General features: G+C 56.0%; 1 protein-coding gene across 1 annotated transcript; it reads right to left on the bottom strand.

Moving 5' to 3' along the window:
- Positions 1-669: 669 nt before the first annotated feature.
- On the bottom strand, positions 670-1,754 carry HAND1 (heart and neural crest derivatives expressed 1). Its single transcript, XM_054643123.2, has 2 exons — positions 1,248-1,754; positions 670-771 (listed from the first exon to the last, which is right to left on the bottom strand). The coding sequence occupies exons 1-2, from the start codon at positions 1,752-1,754 to the stop codon at positions 670-672; spliced, it is 609 nt and encodes a 202-aa protein (XP_054499098.1).
- Between the last annotated feature and the right edge of the window lie 9,657 nt (positions 1,755-11,411).

Below are 11,411 nucleotides of genomic sequence, written 5' to 3'. Positions count from 1 at the left end.
AAGGAATTCCCTGGCATGGATCGGCCCCACAGGAGAGTACCGACTTCAGGGATGTCTTTAATCCCGCAGCATCCCTGTGGGCAGTGCAGGGGACCCGGCCAGAGCGGCGCGATTGCCGGAGCAAGGGAAAGCAGAGGGCTCGGACCCGAGGCCGTTTGCATAAAGTTTACATTTTATTTTATTAAATTTTTTTTTAGCTATTCAGTTTTAAATACGTGGTGTGGCGCGCTCGGTCCCTCGGGAAGTGGTCATGCAGATCTGAGGTAGAAAACCCGGCACAGGAGTGTTCCCAAATGCACCTCTAGGTAGTTTCACCGCAGCCACACGTCGGTCAGGCAGCGGACGGGGACAGGGGGTCGGGGGCTCGTATTTACAACAGCAAACGAATCGAACCGTCCAGTCCGGCCCGGCGGGGCGGGAGCCGCCGGTCGCTGCTGGCAGCGGGAGGGAGCAACGATTACTGCAAATGCGGGAAGGGGACGGGGGGAAAGGGCCCGGCTGGTCCCCGCTGCCTTCGAGGCGGGCAGGAGCGAGCCCGCAAAGCTCGGAGAGCATCCGTCCGGGCGGGGGGCAGCCGGGCCTGCTCCCCGAGTCCTGCGCCTGGATGGGCTCCGGGGCCGGGCTGGGCTCTCTCCGACATTGCACATGGAGGGGCGGGCGGGGCAGCTCTCAGGGGTTCAGTTCCAGAGCCCAGACCTGCTGGGGCCAACCCGTCCGGCCCTTCAGCTTCTTCTCGCCGTGACCCAGAGGTTGCGAATAAACCTCGGGCTGCTGCGGGAGAGGAGATGGGGAGAGGAGAGGAGGGAGAAAGGAGCGGTCAGGAACGGAGCGGGGTCCCGGGCCCCGCAGCTCCGAGCGGCTTTGGCAGCCCGAGGACAAAGAGGGGCTTTAGAGGTCCCCACCCCGCACCCGCCCGCTGCAGCACGGGGAGAAGCGGCCGCCCTGGCTCCGAATCGCTCCTGGGAGAGCTCCCGGGAGAGGCGAAGGGCAGAGCGGGGGAGGCTCCAGCCCCGGACCCGCGGGCTGACCCCTCGTGCAAAGGGCTCGGAAGCCCACCCGGCCCGTCGGGCTATTTTTCCACGAGTTTTCCTTCACAGATTTGTTATTACTATTATTATTATTGTTGGGAAAAAAGGCTTCCGCGAGGCCGGGAGAGTTTAGAGGATTTTTTCCCCCAGCCCCGGGGTTTTTCCCGCCCGCTCCTGGCCCACGGAGAGCCGGGACGCGGGTCCCGATCCGCCTCTTACCGTCTCCCTTTTCCTCTTGTTCTCCCTGCCGTCAGCCTTCTTGAGTTCGGCTTTGAAGCCCTCGGTGTCCCCGGGCTGGCTGTCCTTGGCCAGCACCTCCATCAGGTAGGCGATGTAGCTGGTGGCCAGGCGCAGGGTCTTGATCTTGGAGAGCTTGGTGTCGGCGGGCACGTTGGGGATGCACTCGCGGAGCTCGGCGAAGGCGCTGTTGATGCTCTCCGTCCTCCGCCGCTCCTTCTTGGGTCCCCCGACACCTTTTCGCCGTCCCAGGCGGCCGCTGAGAGCCTCCAGCCGCCCCGGGCCGGCCGGGCCGTACTCGGCGGGGCCGTAGTTCGGGCTCTGCCCGGCGAGCTCGGGGGTCGCCTCGGCCGGGTTGAGCACCCAGCCGGGGAAGTAGGCGCGCTCCTGGTGGCACCGCGCCGCCGGCCCGAAGAGGAAAGGGTCGTGCAGCATGTGGTGGTGATGGTGGTGGTGGTGGTGATGCTGGTAGCCCCCCACCAGGTTCATGATCCGCTCGGCTGGCCCCGGGGGCCGCTCAGCAGCGCTCCATGGCCGGGCGGGAGGCGCTCCCCGCCGGGCGGGCGCGGCGGGCTGCGGGGAGCGCGGCTCCGGTGGCGGAGGCGGCTGTAGGGTTTGGGGTGGGGGCGGTCGGGCTTTGGGGTTTTGGGTTTGTTGTTTGGGGTTTTTTTAACCCCTTCTGGAGCCTCCCGACCCTGCCTTTATATAGGGCCGCGGCCCCCCCGCCGTGGAGCCAATGGGCAGGGGAGGATGCGCGGAGGCCCCGGGGGGAGCGGGGCGGCGGAGGGGGCGTGCGCGGGGCTTGGGGCTCACACCTCCGCCGCTTGCCCTGCGTCCCGCCCGCTCCTCGCTGCTTCCAGGGGGAAGGGGGTGAGGAAGAGCCGAGGGGCACCCACCCCCGTCCCGGAGCGCTCCGACCCCCGCTGCCTCCCCGCTGCCGGGGCGGGGGTGTCCGAGCCCCCCGAGCGGCCGCGCCCGGCCCGGGGAGGAGAACCGGCAGTGGGGCGGGGGAACCGCGGCTGTCCGGAGCCCCGACGGCCGGGCCGAGCGAGCGGAGAGCTGTGGAGGGCAGCGCGGGGTGCTCGGGGCCGCGCTCGGGGCCGGGGGATGGGGAGAAAAGGGGGCGAAGGTACGGGAGTGAGGCGGGCTGGGGGCGGCAGGGATGGGGTGTGGGCTCCCTCCCTGCACTTGGGGCTCCTGGCCCACGCCTGCGCTGCACAGCTGCACAGGGATGTGCACTGCACGCGTGTACAGCACACGCCCACGCTGTGCAATGCACGCCGCACAAATCCACACTGCACCGGTGTTGGTAACACCACGCAGTGCTGCTCACACCTGGACACTCACGAGTTGCCCACACGCACCATGAAGATGCTGCGTGCACCACACGACTCTGTGCTGTGCACACACTGCACAAACATGTCACACTCGTGCATCCACGTATGTCACACACAGCAGCACCACGGATGTGCCACATGCACAATGTCACTATAAGTACGTGACTCACACACGTGGGGCACATGCACACCTATCACACACATGGCTTATAAACACACGTGTGTGTGCTGCTCGCAGACACTGCATAGATACATAAATATATAACAGTTATACTGTCCGTGCACACAAATGTATTTAAAACAGGGAGAGGGGGACCTGCCCTGCGTTTCCCTGTCCCAGCCTGGCCACGAAAGGGCTGGGGAAACCCGCTGGGGTTGGGGTCTTGTACTTCACCACAGCCCCAAACCCAAGCCCAGGCGGGGGCCCTGAAGTGGGCAGCGCATCCTGCTCGCCACTGCACCCATGGGTGACAGATCCCCGGGACGATGCCTCCCAGAGCCCGGGCTTCACCCCCATCCCAAGGGCGGCACCGGGGCTGACCCTGCTCTGCTGCAGAGACTCCAGAGAGGACAGGCCGGGCACGGCAGCGGCGATCACAGCCCGGCGGGGCAGGAAGGGGCTTTGGGTCCAAGGTATGTTAGCGATTAGCGGCGCTTTCCAGCGATTCATCTTGCAGCGGAGGGTGGAAACGTTGGAGGGTTGTTTGCAGGCGCTTGTATTAATCATCCGGGCTAACACACCATTAACGTCCTCCTGCATTTTAAAGATGACAAATTTTATTTGACTTCTCTCAATCACGGTTCCCGGGCGGATTCGGGAGCCACTTAAATGCCTCGGATTTTCCATCGTTAGTTGTTACAAGGCGAGCTGCGGAGGCAGGAGGCTGGGGGGGCCGGGCAGGCTGCGAGCGGGTCTCGGTCCTGCGGCCGGGGGGGAGCGGCCGTGCCGGATCTGCCCAGCTTTGTTCCCCCCCTGCTTTGTTCTCAGCTGCTGCAAAGACCCCGCTCCCCCACCCCCTTTAAACAAGCGCCCTGCGAACATTTGCTAGTGATTACTGTCCTGTTAGAGCCAGGCTTGGGCAGGGTAGGGCGTCGCGTCCCCGGTTCCCTTCAGAGCAGCCGTGGTTGGGTGGGATCCCCGAGCCCGGCTCAGAGCTGATGGGAGCCCAGTGCCCACCTGGGAGAAGCTCAGGGGTCTCACTTCATGCCTCACCTCTCCAGGCTGGCAGAGCATCACCTGTGGAGATCTGCTCCTCTTACAAACCACCCAGGCTCCTCACTGAGCTCCTCCCCAGCCCTGCAAACTGCCAGGTGAGAGTCTGTGGCACCCAGCCCCAGCTCTAGAAATACCTCCCAAAAACACCCCTTTGATCCCACAGCCCTGCATTGATTGCACAGGCCACTTACAGCCACATCCAGCTGGGAGCTGTCACCTGGAGCCGTGCACCAGAGTCACCTCCAGCCTCCAGCTGCCAAGCCAGGTAAGTCCAGCCCAAGCCCGGGCATTATCTTGCTTAATCCACCCCCTGATGGAGGTCCCTGGACCCTGCAGAGTTTGCAAGTGCTCAGCTGAGCAAATAGTGGGACCAGAGGGTTGATTTTTCCTTTGGAAAATCATTCTAATCTTTCGTGTTTTAATAAAATAATAAAACCAGAGCCCTTTTCATGCTGACACCTTCTAAATCAAACCAGACTGCCTTTGTCATGGCGTCCAAATTTAGCACTTCTCAAACTTTTGGTGAGTTTCTTTAATTTCACATCTCCCCACTCGCATGGGGGAGAAAACGCCGAGCAGTTTGGATTAGGAGATTTATGGCTGGCATGGCAGGAGGAACCACGTTTCTCTCCACCTGTTTTCCTTCAAATCAGAGAAAGTTTTCCTTCCCTCACAGCCAGGTGATGGTGAGGGGGCCATAGCTGCATGTTGGGAGTGAGGTTATCCCAGGTCCCTGTGAACCCCAGCACCCCAAACCCAGCAGGAGCACCAAGCCCTGCATCCATCCCCGTTTCTGGGGCAGGAGCTGAGGTTTTGGCCCTGGCCCCTCAGCCACCTCCTTATCAGCGCCCAGCCAGCGGCAGCCCCGGGTGTCCTGTGACTTTGACGCCAGCTCTGCTCCCCCCCTCTGGCTCCCTTATCTAAATAGGAGCGTAAATCAGGGCCTTGGCAGATGCCCTGGCAGGACAGGGACTCCATAAAAAGGGGCTCTGCTCCAGCTCTGTTTACATTGCAGCCCCGTAAAATATTCCCCTTGTCTTCCTTGTTAGCGTCTCCCTGCAGCATCCCAGCACCCCGCTGCACCCACATCCTCCCACCCCAAGCTCCTCTGAGCCCCAGGGTGCAGCCAGGAGGGTCCCAGCCCTGTCACCCCCCAGCCCCACACCGTGTCCCCCCTCAGGTTATGCCCAGGGTACCTCCTCACTCCTCCAGAGCCTTCAATCCCCTCCTCAGGCACTGCGGGCACAGAGCAGGGCTGAGCCAGCTCCCCTGGGCAGCTGGGTTGTGTCTAAAGGTGCCCCTGGGTATTTATAGCACTTGCCTGAAATAATGCAATAATAATCACTCAGCACCTTCCTAACAGTTCTGCTCTCAGAGGCCTCGGGGAACGGTGGCAAAAACCCTTGGGAAATCGAGGCATGAGCAGAGTCTGCTTCGAGGAGAGCTGCAGAGAGCTTCTCTGTCTGGGGGATTCTTTTCCTCCTGGCAATGTGAGCAGTGAGAGAACCTGCAGCAGTGAATGGAATCAAGTCAGTTTGATCAGCAATGAACTCAGCTCTGGGGTCACAGCCCAGGCTGGGCTGGAAAAGCCCACTCGGGGCATCTCTCCTCCCCAGCAGGGTTTGCCACACGTGTCCTGCTGTGCCAGGGTGGGTTTCATAGGGATGAGGGGTGCTGGGGTGTGCAGAGCTCACTCTTGCTGGTGCCTGTGCTCTCCTGTGCCTCCACACTGCCTGAGTCCCCCAGACTGCATCCCTGGGCTGCTCAATTCTGCATCAGCCCCACAGGAGCAGCTCCCAGTCTGTCAGAGCCCCAGGGATGGAGCAGGAGGAGCTGGGGGTGAACACAGGGCTGTGCCTGGATGTTCCTGTTCCCAGCACAACCCACAGCACCTTCTCTGTCCACAGCCCTCCCGTGCCGCCCCTATGGCGGCACACAGGATGACTGCAACCATTGCCCCTCAAGCAATGCCATCTATTTATGGCCAAACAGCCACTGTCTTGCCTGGATAAATCAAAAGGAAAACAAAGCTTTACGGAAAAAAGTATTAAATTTTCCATGTGCTCCTGAAGGGAAGGGCCAGGCACTCGCTGTTTATTTTTTGGGCTCTCTCTTTGCTAGTACTGTAAGTGACATTGTGTTTACAAAAGTTTTTATGTCATCAGAGCAAAGTCACAGCTCAGCTTCCTCTCCTGTGTATTTTATGTAGATGGATGTGTCTGTGAGGAACATTCAAACTAAACAGAGAGCTGGTTTATAGGAAAATGTATTTATTTGAAAAATCGTAACTCACAATTTCGGCAAAACCGGGCTCCACATTTATTGCTGCTAATGGGGTGTGGCAGCCATAAATTAACCTGGAAAATTGCTGGAGCCATTTCAACAATGGCTCATTGTGCTGATGGAGCAGCAGCTCCTCAAAGAAGGCTCATGTCAATTGGCAATTAGGTTTGGGTGCAAACAACAGGTAAAGGGAAGGTAACAGCAGCCAAAATCATTGCTCTAGGCTGGCATGGGTGCCCTGAGTCTCACTTAAAACAGAGCTGTTCCCTCATCTGATTGCCATGGAAGTCAGTGGAAGGAGGTTCCACCTGCCATAAGGGGAATTTCTATTTATATTAAATTACCTGTCATCATAGACATGTAATTGGAGGTGACAGAAAAACACAATCCACGAGCTCTGACTGGCAGCCCAGGTGAGCCACGTGCATGGAGAGTTGCTCCCTGGTTGACCTCTCTTCTTGAAAGAAGTTTTGCACTGAATCAGGAGTGATGCTCCTACCCTAAAACCTCGTCTTTCCCTCTCAGATTCCTTGTTGAGACAAGCACAGATCCCCAAAATCTTGAGGCTGGCTGCTGGCCCTGGGGCACAAGCTGCCACTGTCATTGTCCCATCCTCGATCACCTGGCTCAGGGCAGGGTGTGGCTGCTGGCTCCTGGTGACAACTCTCCACTCGTGGGGAGTAGTGGAGAAGAGCTCCTGGATGATTCAGGTCCCTGACAAAAACCAGTGCCTTTCCCTCCTCCAACCACTTTCCACTCCTGAAGCAAATTTACAAGGGCTCTAAAATGTCCTGCTCCAGGGCATCAGCCAACTGCTAATGGCTGGGGATTGGGAAAGACATTTCCTCTGCTGAGAAGGATTGCATAAGCGCTTATTAAGGCAGCTCCTGGCGTCTTCAACCAAAGCATCTGGTTTGGGGCATGGCTGGAGACAAACTGCTGGGTCTGGGTGGGCAGAGCTGGACTTGCTGCTTCCAGCCTTTCCCTTAGTGCAGGTTTGGGTCATCTCCTCTGTGCTGGTGAGGAAAGGGAGGTGGGTCATGATATGAGATGTGTCCTTCTCCCTCTCCCTGCTCTCCATTAACCCTGGTGGTGCCACTGTGGGGACTTCTCTTCCCACTCCTTCCAGCTCCAGGAGCCAGGACACCTCGTGTGCATGAGGGATTTCCCTGCTCCTGTTACACCCCCATCCCACATGCCTTGAAACAGGGGCTTCCCTCCTGTCCCATTGCTGCTGTGCCTGGCACATGGACTGGCCTGGCTGGGTGGGTGAGCTCCTGCTCTGCACCCTGTCCATGTGACAGTGCAGGTAAATGGCTTTGTGCTGAGAAAAGGCTGCTGACAGTGGTCCTGACCACCAAAAAAGGTTGGGATGCTTTTATCAGGGCTCTGCTGTGTCACAGGCTCAGTGTAATCTGCTGGCACTGCAGAGCAGCCAGAGCCAGGGAGCAGCATGCTGTCCATGTTTCCCTGTGGTGGGACCATGTCCTGGCATCACTACCTCCCTCCTTCCTCTCTGTGTGGATCCACATGGGGGTTTTCATTTGTTTCCAATTCATTTTGTCTCTAAGGTTTTCAGGGCACTTCCAGTTCTCATCACACAGTGTCTCATGCCAGGTCTGGCTATGCCTTCCCAGCTGTGCCAGGGTAGGATGAGGACTGTTAGTCGTGCCTTATTATCCTGGTTATCCTCAGCTCTCTCAGAATTCCATGTTTTCTCTCTGCTCAGGTGCAGGACTTCCTGCTCACTTCCATGGGAGCAGAGGGACTGATTTTCCCTTGGTTTCCCCCACTGCATCCTGAGATGTCTGTGCAGCTGCTGGGCCATTGCAGCAAGACTCTCAAGATGGGTTTTCCAAGGTTGGATTGAGATGGTTTTAAGAATTAACAAGCATCTGTTAATACTTTTTTTGCAACAGAAAATTATTTGGGAGTTGGGGGTCTTAAATAATTTTAGTGCTTTTTCCCACCCTTTTTCCCCCTGTTTTATAAATGGGAGGTGGCAGAAGCCTCCCCAGAGCTCATTATTTTCCCCATCCCAAACTGGGATCCAGCATCCAGCATGACTGTGCTGCTGCCTTCATAGGCATGGGGGGATTTTGGGGCAAAAAGGCACAGAGACACTGAGTGTCCTTTTGTCACTGTGGTCCATGGTGTCACCATGGATATTGTACCTCCTTGCATCCAGGCAGTCATAGGATGGGGACATGCTGTAAAAAGTGAATCCAGACCTCCAAAGAATAACACTTTTATTGTATATCAATATACACAGTAAATATGTGACTCCTCCTAACATGCTCTGGAGAAAAAAACACTGTCTGAAATGGAGCTTATTGGAAGGAAATAAATTGCTCCCATAAAAATGCTGATCCCTCCCTACTTCTCAAAACTGAAACAAAATCGTTTGCTGTGAGCTGAAGACCTTTCTTCTCTTGGCTCCTGGTTTTCCAAGAAGAGCAGGGAACATGAAGGAAAAACAAGCCTTCCCCATTAAAACCTGCTTAAGTGAAACTCCAGTTTTCTCTTAAACTTTGCTTGGAAACATTTGGAGCAGCTTCGTGCAAACCAGTTCTGCTCTTTGAAAGGCCATTAAAATAAAAAACACCCAACCCAAAATAGCCACCTCTGCAAGAAGCATCTTGTTTGGACAAAAGTGGTTTGTTTTACACCCTAAATCCAAACACTCCTGGGGAAATGTTGTGAAATCCACCAGCCTGGCTGCACAGCGGCTCCAGGGATGTTTTGTGGGACATGGACAAAGCTGGTGGGTGCTGGCACAGTGATGCCACCACCAGCACTTCCCTGCTGATTATCCCAGCTGCTGGAGTATCCCTGGCTTCAGCACAGTGCATTTTCCATCAGGGTGAAGGCGTGCAGGGTGACTTCTGGCAGGGAGGGACTTTGTACCAGCGTTCAGCCCCACTCTGATCTTGCCCCAGAGCTCCTGTGGTCTCTCTGAAGGGCCCATCATATGCAGGAGCTGAGAACACTCCCCCTGGGACAAACAAAAACCATTTTCCAACAAGGTGTTTAAGCCCTTCTTAGCTTGTTTTCTTTCTTTTTTTTTTTTTTAACATACTCCATGTTACACCCAGAGCATAAAAAAACCCCACAGTAATTCCTAAGCCAGCAACATACACACCAGCAATCCTGATACCATATTTACACATATATATAAGAATAAACTTTCATATATAAATAAATAAATATTTTACTATATAAGAATAAAATAAATGTAAGTACAAATATAATTACGTTTGTATTTGTAAATACAAAGAAATATATATAGTGTGTGTGAGTGTGTGTATGTGTGTATGTATATATATATATGGTGCTGCTTTTTCTGCTAGTGGCATCAGTCTGTGATTTAGGAAATCACAAATATTCCTATGCCAGGGTCTTTGGCAGTGAAGTTTTGCTCCCAGGCTGGTGAAGCCCTGCCAGGAGCTCAGCCCCCATGGAGTTAGGGAGAAGTTGTTCCTCATGGATTTGCCTGCACCTGCCAGTTTATGGGGGAGCTGGGATCCTCTGGGTGGGCACTCCACCTTGCTGTGCCTCTCCAGGAGGAAGCTGCCCAGCCCCATCTGCTTGGTGTGAAGCTGAAATTGTGGGCTGGAGGGTGGTGAGCCCCCAGTGCTGTGTCCTTCCACCACAAGAGCTGCTGCCCCACCTTTCCTCGGGAGAGGGTGGGGGGAGAAAGGGCTACACCACTGTGAAACTGCAGTTTAGAGGGTGGTGATTGTTTTCTTGGGCCAAAAGGACAAGAAACATCATGTCTAAAGATGACAGGCTCGATTTGCTGTGTCATTAACCAGAGCCGAAACTCTAGATGGGCTGGGTCTCCTGTGAGCTGCACGCTGCTTCCCCTGCTGCTGCTGAGCTCTGATGCTGCCAGATAAACGCCTTTGTGGGTGCATTTCTCTTGCCCAGACCTTGTTTTAATGCCATGGATGCTATTATGCTGTCTGTGAGATGAGGAAGTTGTTTCTATCCCGCTCCCACATGTATCTGAATGTGCCCCCTAAAATGCACTGGCTCCCCAGCACACATGTGCTCTCCTGGGTGCTTGCAGGGGCTTCAGATAAGCACAAAGCATATCCCTCCTTCTCACCAGGGAAAAAAAAACCTCATTCCCAACCTTCCACAGCCTTGAGATCTCATGGAAATACAAGGTCCAACCCAGGAGTGCTGTGGTGACAATGGTGTGAGGAGCAAACAGAATCAGGAAGCCGCACAAAAGCCCCATAACCACCCATCTCATGGTCCTGGGTGTGGTGACAAACCCCAATTCAGGTTAAAAGCAGCTGCTGAGACCCAAATGTGGTGGATGAGGAGAGCAGTCACCAGCCAGGTGAGCTGGGCTCGGCATTCAGCCACACCAGGGGCTCTGCTGGGCTTATGGACACCAGCACCTAAACACAAAGCACTTTTTAAAGGAGCATGGCTGCTCTGGGCTCTGAGCAGCCCCTGCCTTTGCAAGCAGAAGCTGGAGGTGACAGGGCTCACATGGAGGTGGCTGGAAAGGGAGCAGTGGAGCTGAGTGTGCATGAGCAGGCTCAGAGCACAGTAGGAAAAAATACCGCAATAGGCAAAGCATCTCCCATTTGCCCCTAAGCTCTGGCTCTTCCTGTGCTGATAACAAGCCCAGTAAATCTCCTTACAGCAATGAGACATTTTTTTCCCCTCTCCTTCCCTCCTCACAGCCTTGTCAGACTGTGCTGGCTGCGGGAGCTGGGGTGGGACCTCCCTCCTCACCCCTCTGTGGGGAAGTGTCCCAAAGCATGCAGCCCCCCGAGCATCCCAGCAGGTTCCAGAGGTTTCCAGCCCTGCCCTGAGGTGTGGGAAGGAGCTGGGTGCAGGCAGGAGCTGTCTCCTCTCTAATTGCCCCTGGAGCCCTATGGCTGAGCCACTTGCTGCTATCTCAGGCCATCTCAGCTGGTGCTGGGCTGAGTCAGGAGAGATGGAGACCGATACTGACCCTCTGTCCGGCTGACAGGGGTGCAGGGCAAGAGTGGAGGAAGAAAACCTGGGATGAACATGTCCAAAATCTCCCTGGCCTTGGTGCTTTGGCTGAAATAGGGAGCTCAGGCAGTGAGCAGGTTCCCATCAGCAGTTTGGTGCTCAGCCCTGGGCTGGATGAGCCCCACTGACCTGTCAGATGTAGCTCCTGACCTGGGAGAGTTTGAGCCTGCCCAAAACCCGGCAGAAAGAGCATTGCTGTTCTGAAAAAGCAGTACTGGATATGCTGGGCAGCAGGATGGGGTTTACCCTGTCCCAGCACAGGGCCATCATTTCCCATGCAGGAGATGG

This window comes from Agelaius phoeniceus, chromosome 15, assembly GCF_051311805.1.
Source record: "Agelaius phoeniceus isolate bAgePho1 chromosome 15, bAgePho1.hap1, whole genome shotgun sequence".
NCBI classification, from domain to species: Eukaryota; Metazoa; Chordata; class Aves; order Passeriformes; family Icteridae; genus Agelaius; species Agelaius phoeniceus.
This window is presented reverse-complemented; position numbering and strand designations above follow the sequence as displayed.

What these genes read in the sequence shown, in the direction of transcription:
- HAND1 (XM_054643123.2), bottom strand. Translation starts at nt 1,754, where the DNA reads ATGAACCTGGTGGGGGGCTACCAGCATCACCACCACCACCACCATCAC. An exon ending in ACAAGAGGAAAAGGGAGACG is followed by an intron (nt 772 to 1,247) that starts GTAAGAGGCGGA and finishes CCTCTCCCGCAG; the next exon opens with CAGCCCGAGGTTTATTCGCA.